General features: G+C 35.1%; 2 protein-coding genes across 2 annotated transcripts; both read right to left on the bottom strand.

Annotated features, from left to right (window-relative positions):
- Positions 1 to 2,185: 2,185 nt before the first annotated feature.
- On the bottom strand, positions 2,186 to 7,657 carry LOC120113436 (GATA transcription factor 26-like). The gene is made up of 8 exons (XM_039134610.1): positions 7,221 to 7,657; positions 5,505 to 5,852; positions 4,582 to 5,017; positions 4,139 to 4,211; positions 3,778 to 3,881; positions 3,354 to 3,540; positions 3,162 to 3,267; positions 2,186 to 2,825 (listed from the first exon to the last, which is right to left on the bottom strand). The coding sequence occupies exons 1-8, from the start codon at positions 7,258 to 7,260 to the stop codon at positions 2,518 to 2,520; spliced, it is 1,602 nt and encodes a 533-aa protein (XP_038990541.1). The 5' UTR covers positions 7,261 to 7,657; the 3' UTR covers positions 2,186 to 2,517.
- Positions 7,658 to 9,144: 1,487 nt separating this feature from the next.
- On the bottom strand, positions 9,145 to 16,889 carry LOC120219204 (vesicle-associated protein 2-1-like). Its single transcript, XM_039216056.1, has 8 exons — positions 16,800 to 16,889; positions 16,506 to 16,572; positions 10,762 to 10,832; positions 10,550 to 10,631; positions 10,281 to 10,396; positions 10,048 to 10,179; positions 9,709 to 9,777; positions 9,145 to 9,415 (listed from the first exon to the last, which is right to left on the bottom strand). The coding sequence occupies exons 1-8, from the start codon at positions 16,881 to 16,883 to the stop codon at positions 9,281 to 9,283; spliced, it is 756 nt and encodes a 251-aa protein (XP_039071987.1). The 5' UTR covers positions 16,884 to 16,889; the 3' UTR covers positions 9,145 to 9,280.

A 16,889-nucleotide genomic window follows, 5' to 3' on the forward strand; every position in this document is an offset into this window, starting at 1 on the left:
TTTGGGCTTTTTAAAATTATATAACGTGCACGAACCAATTTAACTCAATGGTTAAAGAAATCTTTATTATTTCTAGAAGTTATGTGTTCGAGCACCAACGATTGAAAGGGTGATTGAGCGTTCATTGTCAAATAGTTGAAAGAACTTAAAACATATACTACTTTGTTTATTTCTATTTTAGTAAATTATACATTTGATATTTAAACTATCACTTTTATTCTTTTAGTACTTAAATTTTATTTTATTTCAAAATCATACCTCATATTTAGTTTATGCTTTAATTTGATATTCCGCCATTAAAAACTGTGGTAATGATGATGTTAAATTATTTTCCCTTTTTTGATATTTCACGCATCTTGTAATGAAAATTTCATGTTATCGATGTCGTTAAGTTTTTAACGACGGGTATTAAATTGAAACTTAAACTAAATATTAGGTTTGATTTTGAAAAAAAATTAAGTACTAAACGGAACAAAAGTAATAGTTTAGGTATTAAACATGTAGTTTTTCCTTATATAATTTGCCCTTCTATCAAAAGTCTATTATATTACATCATCAAACGGTCAATGTCAATGCTAATAAAAAAAGGCGGGAAACCTATTAAACAAAAGAAAAAGTTATAGAAAAAGACAAATAAGTTTGTATGATCATTCTAAAGGGCTCGCTTTTTCTCATTCGGAACAGTGAGAGAACCAGACGATCTGTTTGGTTCATAATAAAGATCTGTCACGTGTCATCTTCTAAGATGTTCCGTTTACTTCGCTGCTCTTATTTTGGCGGCTGGTGGATATCGACCGATATCCCGATTGCTCCTGCTAGAATCATATGGTTTCTTCTCCAGAGTAGCTGCCAGATGAGTTACAAAATGACTCGTGTATCCCTCCTCCACCCGCTTCCACAACTGCAACAATGAGCGAATGATCGGCAATGGGTTGATGGGAGAAAGTAGAAACCGTGGCCGTTGATGATGAGTGTGGGGACAGCAGGAAAGCGGTTAATTTGACGCTGATGATTGAAGCTAATTCAAACCCCGACCGAACGTTTCAAGAAGAATATTTCCCAAATTGATCATCCTCCGAAAGATGGAAAAGTTTAGATTTTGAATCCCCCGGTATAGGTTCGGGTGCTCCAAGAGAGAGAGGAATACCGACGATATCATATAAATCGTTGAATAGATGGAGCTTGAAGAATGTTAGTCCGATTCAATCAGAGCTTGAAAATTAACAAAATCGTGAATTTATAGGAAAAGATGGGTTGAATTTTTAAGACCTAGGTTTTGATTACGGGAGCGAGGAAAGGAGTTAACAGACACAGGTGAGGGGAATTCAATCAAATTAATGCAGGTTTAAATTCAAATAAAATTCGAATCATTTTAAATTTAACTAATTCAAAAAATAATTAATTTTATGCATTAATTTAACCAAGTTCAATTTAAAATGGTTTGTTAATGTGTAAACCGAATTTGATACGACAAAAATAAATTAACGAAGATATAAAAAATAAGAGATAATTGGAGAAAGTAAAAAATATAGTTTGATTGAAAGTATGAAATTCATCTTCTTTTATTTTGATTAATAGTAGAAAACTTACTTTGATGAAACAAAGATGTTGTCCGAAGAAACGACTGTGCTGTGTAAATCAGCTCTTAAAAATTTTATTAATAAAGATGAGCAGAAATGGAACATACAAGTGAAGCCAACAAATTCTACTCTTCGATCTAGTTCATGAACCCCAGAATGGAGCTACCCAGCAAGCTCCACAACTTTTTATTGCTAGAGACAAGTCTATACGACAAATTAGACTTTCATAGGGATACACAAAGTTTGATTCAGTTGTTTATGTTTTAAATTTTACTGAAGATTTAGATGCGAATGAACAACAATTATTTTTCTCAAAGACATTCAACCATGAGAAATTTAAACATCTAAATAAAAATACAATATAGTTTAGGAACTTATTTTCTTATTAAGCCTACAATGTAAGAATAATCCTATTCAAGCCAAGAGTGGCATCCAAGTAAAACCCTCCCTTCAATGATGACGGATTTATTACCACTTTTTTTTTTATTAGATTCCTTGAATCAAATTATATATGCAAGGATAAAAAAAAAAGAAAGGGCAGATGGTAATTCCTTAGCATGCATCCCATGAAAGCTAATTTCCTTTTATTCCATTTTTCTTTCCCCACTCACTCTGGGATAAGCCGGAAACCGGGCAGGGAGGTACGTAAAATTATGTTTCTATGCAAAAACTACATCTGCGTACAAAACTCTGGAAATTACTACCTCTTCTGCCTTTTTTGAGATCTCTATTACAAATCTATTGTGAAGCTATACAAAAATACCCACCTCAAAATTCATCCCTTAGCATTCCAAGTTTGATAAGTCAAGGGCAAAGAAACAGCAACCATCAAACCTCATCCACAGACTTCGGTTTTCGGCATGCAAAATATGTCCACCCCGATCACGGGATCTTGCAGAAGGAACATAACTTTATAGCTCTAGTAATTAACAACCCATCAGTAGGGATGGACAAGATGTGGGTGCAGCGAGTTACTACTAGTGCTTGCCCGTTGCCCTAAACTTGAAGTAGGATGAAGCAGTTCTGCCTGTGGGAATGAGCCATTGTGTGGCACATCCAACAGCAAATCTTGGTCTGAACATTCATCAACAAAATGGAGAGAGTCCAGCATGAGAGAGCTACCATCCGGAGGCAATGCAAACAGGCTTCTGGGGCAAAAGCAAGAGTCGTCATTTTCTCTGTGTTCTTTGTTTCCGTAGGTAGCCTTCACGGTCACTCTCTTTGGACTCTTTAATGTCCTTTCATCTGAAAAACGAAAAACAAGTTTTTTCTTTAACAAAATGCCAGTGTAACTCATGATAATTCAAACAGCTCACAAGAATAGCACTCAAAGATGAAATTTATTTAGTTACAGAATTTTTCTTCGTAATGTTTCATGTTTGCAATTATATTCCTTTCATCCAGATTATTAACTATTCTTGTTACGTTCCTTTTATCATAAAAGCTCATCTGGGTTATTTTCACTCACATTCAATGTTACTATCAAGTCATCAATATAATTTAACAGGATCTATTTCACACATTGCTTGGGCCAAAAAAGAGTTTCATGCAGTGCAATCCTAGCAGAGAAAATTTTCTAACCTGGAATTTGACTGTTCCGTGATCTCTTCATAGCGACCGAATTATTCAATGTTATGGCGTTTGGTCCTCTAGCAACAACCGACCCTCCAACGCTACTTTTACATTTCTGCAGCCAAAGAAATGCTTTTATGCATCCAATGAGCATGATAGGTTCATGTCAAGGTGTCACCACTAAATATAACCAATTCAAACCTTGAGTCCATGACGAAATTCCACCCAGTGAGATTTCGTCAAATTGAATAATGCAAATCTCTTTAAAGTCTTACAATCTTCAGCTTTCACCCCAGAAACAGAGATGTCAAAGAAACCTTCCTCGAGCAGTTGCTGAAAGTAACATAAGTTATCCTTGAATTGAGGGCTTTCAAACATGCATTTGAGGCTGCAGATGCAAAGAAAACTATCAGCAAGTCCATTTTCCATATCATATTTCAATTATTCTCATCTCTTTAAATGAATAATAACCGCTGCTGGTTTTTCTCTTTTTATTTTCCTCAAATACCTGATTTCCACTATATGTGCATCAGATACTATCAAACTACTATTATTACCCAAAATGCTTTACATTACACACAAAACATAAAAAAAATATTCTTGGAGAAAGAGTCAAAAAGGGTACCTCTCGGGGAGTTTGGAAATGTCAAGTGGAGGTAGATACCGCAGTAATTGCTGCTGTTCATCTTTTGTCAAATGCTTGACAAACTCCTCAATGTTGATAATATCCTATATCACAAAAAAATATCATCACATAATTGAGAAAGAATATGTGCGGCGGTGCAAATTGTTCATGGTAACTCAACCCTTCCTTAAGATGGAAGAGTTATGTGAAAGATTTTCGAACATCCGAAATCATTAAATGTAATCAAGCTTAATGGTTCTGAGTTCTCAATTGAGAGTTTTAACATAGAAGCGGTGAAGTTGAGGTCTAAAGAACTTTCCCTCAGAGAAACAAATAAAGAAAATGAAACAAGGGAACTTACACTCAAATCTATGTTACAAAGTGGTGAATTATGACTTTCCAGCATTAGGGTTTTTTCGTATGGAGCCTTGTCTCTGTCAAATGTCAGAAAGGAAAAGAAATGATATATTAATCAATATGAAAGCACCATTCTCCCATATCTCCTCACATTCACAGCATCTATTTGCTTTATGTAATGGCCCATGAGGCCGTGAGTCGTGATGACTAAATTTTCTTCCTGAAAAAACTGTAGGGATAAGGATATTACTACGTTGAGCTTTCGAGATAAGTTCCATGTCTCACATTGCTGTAAGAAATATACTATACATTTATCTTAACCTTTCTGAGTGGCCATGGTAAATTTTCAGTAAAAAAAGATCACATGGTCTGCACCAATGCTAGCTTCATAAGCGGTAGATTCTGTTGCAACCTTGTAAAGCAACATATAAAAAGTAAAAGTTTTACCTCTTAACTTGCTCATGCAGCATCCCTTGTCCAGCAGGGTTCTTTGCCTTTTCAATTCCATGTCCCAAAAAATTTATGCTCTTTCTATCATTATATGCAGGGAAGTTTAATAAATGTGAATAAGCCTCATTCATTGAATATTGTTTGTTATCAAATGAGAGGGAGCTAACTTCTGATTCCTCTTCTCGAGCTATTGAGCTCGGATGCCTAATCAGAATACTTCCATGCCCAATCTCAATAGAAACCATGGGAGTTTCACTCTCGAGAAGCAAGTCCTCCTCAAAAGATCCAGAGAAATATGAAGACTGTCGTTGTTCATGTAAAATAGTATACAGATCTTTTGTAAGTTTCTCAACTGGTGATGGCTTTGGACGATTTACACATGTTCTTTTCTTAGAAGATACCATTGAGTCCCACACATTAGATTGAGCAGGCCCTGGAGAAAGATAGAAAGAAGACATCTTAAACCAATATTCCACAAAATTTTAAAACTGTAAACATGTAGCTAAATGAATTGACTTGCATTAGTCAAGATTAAGTTGGAATGAAGATAAAACCCGACGATGGGGATTAAAACACCAATAAGAACGCTAAGCATAAAATTTAACAATTAGTCTGAATCATGTCAATACATTGTTTCCACTGAAAACTAGACTTTCAATTCAAATATCTCAAAGAAATGAAAACTTTTTTTCTTCTGTTGTTCATTGTGAATCGTTTAGTGTTAAACCATAACACTTGAATTCTAGGAAGATATATAACATATCCAGAATCATTCGATAATGCCATGAATCTCCAATGAGTTCAGAAGATAGAATGAGAATTTCCATTGAATATCAGTATCTGACCCTTTAATGACTAAAAAATTGCAATTTAATCCCACACAGTTAGTGATGTGGAACACTGATGGTATCATGTCCAACCTGTTAAGTCACTAGCATCTACACTGCCAAATTGAGCACAGCTTTCAGAATTAGATATGGCTGATCCAGAACTTGATCTGTTACTAGTATCTTCGTCCACAAATTTACGGAAACCTAGGTTGTAATCAGGGGAAATAATGGCTGTGTCATGATTTGGTTTTCTTTTCAGTAGTTTTACTTTGTTCTTATTTATAGATATGCTCTTCACTCTGGCCCTACTCTCCTCAGGTTCAGGACGAGCATGAAGTGGGGTATATTTTGCAAGTGTCCCTTTAGTCCTCCACCGCGATCCACATGCATTACACAACACTGGCTTCTCAGGAGGTCCGTTGCGCCAAAGAGGAGTGCCTATCACAATGCAGTGTTGTCAGTAAGTTTATACACATTAAGGACTGTGATATACTTGTGGCTCTTCTAACCACAAGAGACATTTGCCAGATTTTATAGATATTTAAAGGGACAACATCACAACAGAAGACAAAAGAGTGCATAAAAGAGTTCAGCATATTGTTAGCCAAGTTCAAAGACAAACATCTCTAGCCTATCAAAGACAGACTAGAGTAAGAATGGAAGTTAAGAGAAACTTGCATTTAATCAAAAAAGATTGCCTACACCACAGCCAACAAGGATTATTGGTGCTTCCCTTAAAACTTTTACTTGAAATAATTTAACACTTGTAAGAATGACAAGCAAAATTAGAATTCAACAAAATAGTTCTATTACAGTAATTGGTGCAGACAAGCTAAGTTCAAATATTATAAAACACTTCGAGTATTTTATAAATGGTGCAATAAATTTAACACTTAGAAGTCATTCAGAGTGTTTAAATGAAAATGATACTTACGAGATTGAATTGCTTAAAGGCTAAATAGTCAACAAGATTAACTTCAAAATAGAATTGAACGCAATTCTTGAAAAATGTTTCACATTTGTATTGGAGTCAATTGGAGGTGAACAATTCTTATCAACAAAGAACGAAAGAAAAGGCTTAGAATAAGCATTAGAGTGCTTTCCTCTTTGACACTGAATTTTAAAGCAGAGCTTATTTACCAACTCATGGCAAGTGCACCACTAAAGGATCAAAACAATGATGTTGCAAGGAAAAACATTCAATTCAATTGAATAGAACAGAAATGAGGTTTGACTTGACATTTAAGCTTATAAACATCAATGGAGCAAGGGAAACCAATACCAATCAAATGTTGAATCCCAAACTGCCAATAATTCAACAACATATGCAATACCCCAGTATCCAATGAAATTCAATCTCATTTTCCTTTGCGAGATACGATGGAAATTTGAACAATACTCAAAGAAGACTAACCCCAAGAGATGTATAAGGCTGAGAAAATGAGGTTGAAAGATACTACTGAATTCAATACCAAATTCAAGTTCAAAGCTTTAAATGAACTGAGAAAAAAAACACCTGTTTTCTAAATCCATATACAAACAGAATAACACAAAGAACATAACATGTCCTAAAATTTATTATCATTGTCCATATATTTTGTTTAATCTGTTTCTGCATACCGTTCTTCCGCTCCCAAATTCCAACGATAGAAATATGTATGCATCCAAGCAGATATAAAATCATACACAAAAAATACTAAGGGAAAAAGGTTTACATTTACACACATCCCAGAACTCAAAATTCAGTTTTTTCCCTCTTTCTAAAGCTTTATATAGAACAAGTTAACTGGAGAAACAATAACTCACGTGTAACTCCACAGTGATAGCAAGGACCTTGCTTGCCCATATCCTTCTCTTTTGCTCAAGGGAAGAGAAATAAATTAAAAGAAAAAATGTGAAAAAAAAACAAAAGAGGAATTTTTTTTTTATTTATTGACAAAATTTTTTTACTAAAAATTGAAAAGTTTTTATACAAATATGATTGATTTCTTCAACCTTTATATGACATATTCAACTGGGTATTAAAGGCTTTTCTGCAACAACCCAGAAAGCTAATTTAGTTTGCAGAACAAAGCAGTAGACCCCAAAATGAAAAAAACTCAGAAGAGCTTTTTTGTCCTTCTACCAGTCCAATAAACATAAGAGAAAAAAACAAGAAGAAACGAAAGATTTTAGAGATGGGTATCTCAGCTTAGGATTTGTACAATCCAATGGAAAGAAAATATTATTAAAAGAAGAAGAAGAAGAAGACGACGACTATTGAGAGGAATCTAATAAATGGCTGTGAAAAGAGAGAGGTTAAATGGGAAAGAAAAATAAAAAAGGAAAAGAGATAGCAGTGTCAAGTGTGTTTTGTGTTTGTGTGCATTTTTTTTTATGATATTATTTGTTATCACTAATGTAGGTAAATTTATTTATCTTCAAAATATAATTAATAAATACATAAATTATATTTATAATTTTATTTTTATATTTAAAAACAATTTGTGGTGATAATTTTTTATTATTCATTTGTATACAGGGATGATCATGGATTAGGTTAAGTTTTAGTTTATTCGGACTCAATTTGAGTATAATATTTCTTCATTCGACATTTAATTCGACTTAGATTTAGAGAAATTTTATCCGTCTCAAAATTTGATGTGACTTCTTGGGTAAAATATATTATCTAAACCCGATATAAACATATAAAATTCTTATTTTTATTAGATAAAATAAGGATTTAATTGAAAATATATAAATAATAAAATATTATAATAATTATATCTAAATATATAAATATGAATTAAATTATTATTCTCATATTGATTAGTTTAAACTCAAACCTAACATGTCTTTATCCTTGAATAATACATGACTTTACCCAAAATAATATTTTTTTAAAAAAATTTAATCCTATTGAAGGTCGAATTAAAATCTTTCTAATCCAAATTAAATGTTGAACCCTATTTGTATAAAATTAATTAATTTTATTTTAAAGGTTAAAAAATAATTTTTTGAGATAAATTACTTTTTTATTAAAGCAAACTTCTTGTAAAAATATCTATAATAAAAAAAATAATAATAAATATTTTATCACAAATAATAATTATTTTTTATCAATTAAAGGATTTCAATGTTGTATTTTTATATAATATATATATAGTCACGTTTTGTAATTAGAATATAGAGAATATATTGCATATGTGTTGTTGAGTAGACTTTTCAGCTTTGTTGACGTCAATTCAAAATAATTTTTTAAAGAATTATAAATAAATTATAGAGTTAATTACGTATTTAGTCACACATATAATTTTATAATTTTTTGATCATTCAAATATTTTTAAAATTATATATAATGTTATCATAAGATAATGTCATATCATTATTAAAAATTAAAAAATATCACATTAAAAGTTATATTTACTTTTTTTTTTAAACGAGTAACCTAAATGAAATCAAAATATGATGTTATATATGATTTTGAAAGAAAAAATGTTAGATAAACGAAACTGAATATTGACCTCGTTTAAGCCATCTAGAGGAATTCGTCATGGTGATCCATCATCCATCATTCCATTGCTATCCAGAGCGCGGTTGATAGGAGGAAATGGATACCAGTACAAGTTGTTCGCAAGGAAACTAAAATCTCACTTTTTTACGGATGATCATGTGCTTTTTTACTGAGAACATTACTCTTAAGTCATTTCAAATTATGGATTGAATGAAAACATATTAAAAAAATTGCAGCTGATCAAAGACATGTGCTATGCGGAAAGATCAAATATACAGAAAGGAAAGGAAATGGGAAGACTCCATCAAGCAGAACATTAACATTCTGCATTATACAATGAACAAAATCACCGGTTCCCACTACACTCATATATTCATTCCGTCGACGGTGAAGCCATTGAAAGATTTAACAGAAAACCGACCATTATCCCTATCAGTCCCACAAAGGATGCAAACATGAAGGAGAAGCCGGTGTTGTTCCTACGTTTTCTTTGCCTCTTCAGAAAATCCTGTTGAGGGAAAACAAGATTGTTTTACTTATCGATAATGGCTGTAAAATGAGTTGTATGACACCATAACAGCATGGATGGATTGAAAAGTTCTATGATTTATTCGCACTTTTTACATTAGGGACAAACTAACATAGCAAAACCTTGAAATTCCATATTACGACAGCTGGATTTCTCTTATCATCTTCCCTGTATTTGTGTATCAGAGTGCGCATGTCTGTTTTCGAGCTTATTATAGGCTCATCAACTTGTGATTGAAATTAAGACCACAATATCAGAAGGAAAAAACGTACCACTTCTTGTTGCAGCTGCACTGTTTGCCGAACTGCGGCATTTCTTTCATCCTTAAGGTGCTGTATGGTCTGATTTCAATGAACAAAGAAAGGAAATTTAGGAATGAAGACATGGAAATCGGACACAGGGTTTGAGTTTTCAAGTTAACAACACCAGAAAATATCATGAAAGGTAGAAAAAAAGCCTCAATCGAACCTTTACTTGAAACCTCAAAGATAGGATGTGTGCATATGTTGTGAGACTAAGCAATTGTAACATAATATTTATTTCCATAAACAAACAAAATACACCCTAATCCCCCTCCAAGAAATAAAGAGCATATCACCAACAAGACTCACAGAGTTTGCATCAGGGGTTTGTGATTCGAAGCTCTTTAACCCTCCATCTTCTGAATTTGCTTGACCCGAAGGAGATTCATAGAAAACTTTAAGCTTGTGCTCCTTTATCTCCTTAGTACCATCCTTGTTAAACTGGAAGTAAAGACAGATCGCATTCCGAAAACCAAATTTATTTAAGACAGTATCATACAGGTAGTCAAATGAAAACATTAATCTCCATGTAAGATTCTTACAGTATCTGCCGGTAGATCTTCCACGTCGGTATTTGGAGGCACTATAGTACTCTGCAGCAGAAATTTGTCCTTGCATTGCATATCAGGAGGACATTCCCTTTGGGCTTGGAGAGTGACTGATAGGTCAATGAAACCGATATCATACATAAGGTCATCCCAATGAACTAACCGGGAAATGTACTGCTGTCGTAAATTTATTTACGAGAAGTGAACGCTGTCGTAAATTTATTTACGAGAAATGAAATGGTTTGTGGGATCAAAAGCAATACCTCTTATGATACATGAGTCCCGAGGCATTACAACACCGGTGTTCGGTCGCACAAAGTACTTCTTAGGTGAAGTTGTTTTAACCTGACATGATAACAAGTTGGGAACATTAAAATCAAACAATCAAATACTGAGAATCACAGAATGGAAGAAGAATTACACATACACGTAACAAGATATTCATGCACATATGCAACAATGACAGAAATGGTACCTTAAATGCCACATGGTCATCCGTGTTGTTCGTCAATTGAAGATTACAAAAACTTGGCTTGTCCAGCTCAACTGAAAACATGAATCACATGAACAAAAGTAAACTAAAACCTGTTTAACAAATATATATATATATATATATATATATATATATATATATATATATATATATATATATTGTTGCGGAAGACGGCTATCGGATAGAGCAAAATTGCAACTGATAATTTGAGAAAATAAAGATGAAGATAAAAGAGACACAAAATTTACGTGGAAAACCCCTAAATTATATAGGGTAAAAACCACGGGCAACGGTAGAAGAATTTCACTATGAGAAAATAGGAATTACAACCTCTCTCGATCTACCAAGGAGAAAACAATGATAATTCTCTCTTGATAAAAAGGAGAAAATAACTCTCAAGAAACTCTATAAAATCTCTCTAGTATTGGAAGAAAGCTAGAATGCTTTGGGATGATTTTGAAGCTAAATGAGCTAGGATATTTATAGTTGAAACATAAGGACTAATTTGTAAATACCCTAAAATTTAGTGACTAAATTGAATTATCCCATTTTTTATATTTTCAACAAAAGGGGCCATACACCTTTCAGTGCATTAATTTAGGCACCTTTCGGTGCTAGTCAACAATCTCCCACTTGAAGATTTGATTGGAACAATCATATCTTCACACCATTCTTTCTACCTTGTACCATCATGTTGCTTACGTTTCTGTCAGGCCACAAGAGGATCGACACCAGCTAAATTTATCAGCGTTGATTGCTTTCGTCATGAAATCTGCTATATTGTCTTTGGTATGGATCTTCTGCATATCTACCGTCCCTTCTTCCACCTTTTCACGAATGAAATGGTATTGAACTCGTATGTGCTTTGTCCTTGAATGAAATGCTGGATTCCTTGCTAGATGCAAGGCACTTTGACTGTCACAAAACAAAGAGACAAACTCTTGATTGTGCCCAAGCTCCTCCAATAGCATTTTCAACCAAATTGCTTCTTTACTGGCTTGTGTAGCTGCTACATATTCTGCCTCTGTTGTGGACGTAGCCACAACTGACTGCAATTTTGAAACCCAGCTTACAGCTCCACCAGCAACTTTGAACACATATCCTGTAGTAGATTTGCTTTTATCCAAATCCCCTGTATAGTCAGAATCTACATACCCATTAATTAGTAAGTTTGATCCTCCGTAACATAATGCAATATTTGAGGTCCCTTTGATGTATCTTAGGATCCTCTTTACTGTATTCCAATGCTCTTTGCCTGGATTCTCCATGTATCGACTAACCACTCCCACTGCTTGTGCAATGTCTGGTCTTGTGCATATCATAGCGAACATTAAACTTCCCACTGCTGATGCATACGGTACTCGAGACATCTCCATCCTCTCTTCTTCACTGCTAGGACTCATACTGGAGGATAATTTGAAGTTAATAGAAAGAGGGGTAGAAATTGGCTTACAATCTTGCATGTTGAATCGTGACAAGATTTTCTTCAAGTAATTCTTTTGTGAAAGCCAAATCTTCCTATTACTTCTGTCTCGGTGAATTTGCATCCCTAGAATATTGTTTGATGATCCCAAGTCCTTCATTTCAAATTCCCTAGCCAGTTGTGCCTTCAATTCTTCAATATGATCTTTTTTGGGTCCTGCAACCAACATGTCATCTACATACAACAACAATATAACAAAATCGTTATCACCAGACCTCTTGAAATAAGCACAAGGGTCTGCATTAAGTCTGTTGTATCCAAGGCACATAATGAAGGAATCAAATCTCTTATACCAACACCTTGGCGCCTGCTTTAGACCGTACAAAGATTTGTTCAACCTGCAAACCAAGTTCTTCTTTTCGTCTTCTTCAAAACCTTCAGGTTGGAGCATATAAATCTCTTCTTCAAGATTTCCATGAAGAAAAGTTGTTTTAACATCTAGCTGCTCTAGATGTAAGTCCAATGTAGCACACATTGCCAAAACTACTCGAATTGTTGTTAGTCGAACCACAGGAGAAAAATATTTCATTGAAATCAATACCTTCCTTTTGAGCATATCCTTTGACCACCAGTCTTGCACGATACCTCTCAACTTGATCGTCACCATTTCGCTTGATTTTGAAGACCCATTTGTTACCAATTGGCTTCCTTCCTTGTGGTAGTGGCACAAGGTCCCATGTATTATTTTTATGAAGGGCTTCGATTTCTTCTTGCATTGCCATCATCCACAGTGAAGCATCTGAGCTGTTTATTGCCTCCTGGTATGTTGATGGCTCACCGTCCTCTGTTAAAAGGCAGTATGCAATATTACCTTCTATAACATAATCCGAGTGCCAATTGAGACGTCTTCTCACACGATCTGATTGACGAGTTGTTGGAGCTTCAGAACTCTCTGGTACTTGTTCATCATGTGTTGTTTCTGCTTCAGAAGAATCTCCTTCTTCAAACTCTTTTTCCACATGTATCTGAGTAGTCTCTGACTTTTCAGCGCTATCATCGTCTTCTTTTCTTTGTAGTTTATCTTCTACAAAGATAACATCCCTGCTAATGATCACTTTACGGGTAGTGGGATCCCACAAGCGATACCCCTTTACTCCATCAGCATACCCCAAGAATTTGCATTTCATGGATTTTGGATCCAGCTTTGAAATTTCTTGGGCGTTGTACATCACGTACACAATACTTCCAAATACATGGAGGTTTGAATAATCAACTGGTTTACCAGTCCACATCTCCATTGGTTTCTTCAGCTCTATTGCAGTTGATGGAGCTCGATTCACCAAATAACAGGCGGTATTGACTGCTTCTGCCCAGAATGATTTTTCTAGGCCTGCGTCCCTCAACATTGCTCTTGTTCTTTCTAACAAGGTTCTGTTCATCCGCTCTGCCATTCCATTTTGTTGAGGAGTGTTCGCCACTGTGAACTGTCTTTTGATGCCTTCTTTCTTGCAAAAGTCATCAAATTCTTCGCTTGTGTATTCTCCTCCATTATCTGTTCTGAAACACTTGATCTTATTTCCAGAATCAAGTTCCACCCGCGCTTTGAAGTTTTTGAAAGTTGAAAACACGTCTTCTTAATAGGGTGCACCCAACATCTCCTGTAGTAGTTATCAATAAATGAGACAAAGTATTTTGCTCCACCTAGGGACGTTACTGGTGCTTGCCATACGTCAGAGTGAACCAAGTCTAGAACACTTTTGCCTCTAGAATTTGATGTGTTGAATTTCAACCGGTGCTGCTTACTTGTTATGCAATGCTCACACAAAGGAAGTGATACATTTGTTAAGCCTGGAAGTAGCTTTTGCTCCACAAGGACTTTCATTCCTTGTTCTGACATGTGTCCAAGTTTCTGATGTCATAGCATTGCCGAATCTGAACTACATGAGGCAACAGAGGCTTCTGCTTCTACCAAAGTCTCTCCCTTCAGCATGTACAAGTTTGCAGCTATTTTTTCGCCTTTCAGTACCACAAGCGCTCCACGGAACACTTTCATGATTCCTTTCCGTGTTTCAATCTTGCTTGCATTATTATCCAACAATCCGTAGGATAATAAATTTTTCTTCAGGCCTTTCACGTGCCGCACATCTCGAACAACTTTAATTGTTCCGTCATACATCTTCAATTTGATGGTTCCCACGCCAACGATCTCTAAGGCATGATCATTGCAACTATAAACAGATCCTCCTGAGACAGGTTCATAATGATGGAACCATTCTCTTCTTGAGGTCATGTGATATGTTGCTCCTGAATCAATGAGCCATATATCTGCAAATCGTTTTCTTCATTCCACGGTGGTTGACGCTTCACAGCATAGAGCATCTCCATCATCTGAAGTGTTTGCGGTATTGCCTTGTAGATTGGAGTTTTTATTTAGACTCCAACAATCCTTCTTCAGATGACCCTTCTTTCCACAGTTGTAACACTTTAAATTCTTCTTGCTCCTCGACTTCGATCTACCATGTTTGTGACTGCTGTTTTGGCCACGTTCTGTTGATCTACCTCTCATCGTTGTCATCGTTGTCAACGCTTCTGCTTGTTGCAGATTTACTTGTCTGTCTTCCTTGTTCTTGCGCCGATTTTCTTCTTGTAGAATAGCAGCTGCAACGTCATCGAAGACTAGATTGGTGACATTACTGTTTGTCAAGTTGATGATGAGTTGATCATACGAATCCGGTAAACTTTGAAGTAGAAGTTCAGCACGTTCTTGTTCTCCTATTTTACAGCTTAAAGATGTAAGCTGAGAAAATAAAGTGTTTAGTGTATTTAAGTGCTCCGTCACTGAAGTAGATTCTAGCATACGGAGAGTGTACAATTTTCTCTTAAGGAAAATTTTATTGTGCAACGATGTGGCCTCGTACAGTTCGGTGAGATGATCTCATATCTCCTTAGCTGTCTTTTTCTCCTCGATGCTTGACAATACTTCATCTGCTAATGCTAGATGAAAGTTTGCCATAGCATTTTCGTCCATTTCGATCCATTTGCTGTCATCTGCAAAATCCATCGGCCTTTCACTGATAGCCGCTAGACACCCGTCTTTCCTCAGGATGGCCTTCATCTTTAATTTCCACAATGAGAAATTTCTCTCATTGAACTTTTCAATATCAAATTTCGTTGCCATAGCTTCTTTTATGGATAGCTCCCACTATTTCACTATCGTGAATAGTTCTCTGGAACCTTCAAAGAATGGGTAATAACTTCTTACTTTCTTATGTTGGAGGATCCACCTTTTGGTGGCAACCACAAAGACAATAAGCATATATTACACACTCTAATCTGGCTCGGATACCAATTGTTGCGGAAGATGGCTATCGGATAGAGCAAAATTGCAACTGATAATTTGAGAAAATAAAGATGAAGATAAAAGAGACACAAAATTTACGTGGAAAACCCCTAAATTATATAGGGTAAAAACCACGGGCAACGGTAGAAGAATTTCACTATGAGAAAATAGGAATTACAACCTCTCTCGATCTACCAAGGAGAAAACAATGATAATTCTCTCTTGATAAAAAGGAGAAAATAACTCTCAAGAAACTCTCTAAAATCTCTCTAGTATTGGAAGAAAGCTAAAATGCTTTGGGATGATTTTGAAGCTAAATGAGCTAGGATATTTATAGTTGAAACCTAAGGACTAATTTGTAAATACTCTAAAATTTAGTGATTAAATTGAATTATCTCATTTTTTATATTTTCAACAAAAGGGGCCATGCACCTTTCGGTGCATTAATTTAGGCACCTTTCGATGCTAGTCAACATATATACCAAAGAAAAATGTGCATAATAACGTCTAAGAAGGATCTTAGCAGTTGTGCATTAGAAATAAAGAGGCTCCCAAATGCAGAAATCAAGATAGCTACTTAAAAAAGAACACCCAGAACAGCTTTATTTTCCCTGAATCTTTTAATGAACTATAAGTTAACATTACATCACCAACTATTTATACAAGTCAGAATCCGAAAAACATCAGCAATGATTGCCAACAACAGATCAAAAGACCCCAATGAAGTCAAGAATTTTAAACATAAGAATCAAAACAATAAAGAAATAAATCAGTCAATCAAAATAGGAGTCATCTCCATTGCAACCAAAACCTCAAATTCAACTCAAGATTAATCGTTTGGTAGTTCATCACGTAACCATGGAATTGAACCATGAATTTCCATATGCATATCCAATGGGACTCTGTAGATGTACATACATCATGCATGCATGGAAGTTTGAACATAGATAAGGTGGGACTTACAAATGAACTTGAGGTCATTGGGTTGAACAGATATCAACTGATTAGCGTCACCAGCAGTCATGACGAACTAAAAAACCAAAGCAGAACCCACAAACAATCATTAACAAACCTTCAAGGAAAAGCAGAGCAAAAAGAAAAGGATAATATGAATTCAACAAACAGAACCCAGAAAAAAGCCTTAAAAACCAATTCTCCAATAGAATTTCTACTTTAGCCTTTTTTTTCATTTAAGAGAGAGAGAGAAATGATTTGGTTAATATTAATAACCCAAACCAATATGAATTATGAACTAACATGTGTCACGGACGGAGGTTTGTCGCCACCGAGGTCGGAGGTTTGTCGGGGAACGGACGGTAATTGGGAGATTCTATGCACCATAGGTCT

The sequence above is a fragment of the Hibiscus syriacus genome, unplaced genomic scaffold (assembly GCF_006381635.1).
Source record: "Hibiscus syriacus cultivar Baekdansim isolate YM2019G1 unplaced genomic scaffold, ASM638163v2 tig00110206_pilon, whole genome shotgun sequence".
Lineage (NCBI taxonomy): Eukaryota > Viridiplantae > Streptophyta > Magnoliopsida > Malvales > Malvaceae > Hibiscus > Hibiscus syriacus.

Bases quoted from the DNA above. Each gene is read 5' to 3' on its own strand.
- LOC120113436 (XM_039134610.1), bottom strand. From the start codon at position 7,260: ATGGGCAAGCAAGGTCCTTGCTATCACTGTGGAGTTACAC. The intron at 4,212-4,581 runs GTAAAACTTTTA...GACATTTGACAG, and splicing joins CTGCATGAGCAAGTTAAGAG to AGACAAGGCTCCATACGAAA. The intron at 3,268-3,353 runs GTTTGAATTGGT...CTTTGGCTGCAG, and splicing joins AATTTCGTCATGGACTCAAG to AAATGTAAAAGTAGCGTTGG.
- LOC120219204 (XM_039216056.1), bottom strand. From the start codon at position 16,883: ATGGTGCATAGAATCTCCCAATTACCGTCCGTTCCCCGACAAACCTCC. The intron at 16,573-16,799 runs GTTAGTTCATAA...TTGGTTTTTTAG, and splicing joins AACCTCCGTCCGTGACACAT to TTCGTCATGACTGCTGGTGA. The intron at 9,778-10,047 runs GTGAGTCTTGTT...CATTGAAATCAG, and splicing joins AAACCCCTGATGCAAACTCT to ACCATACAGCACCTTAAGGA.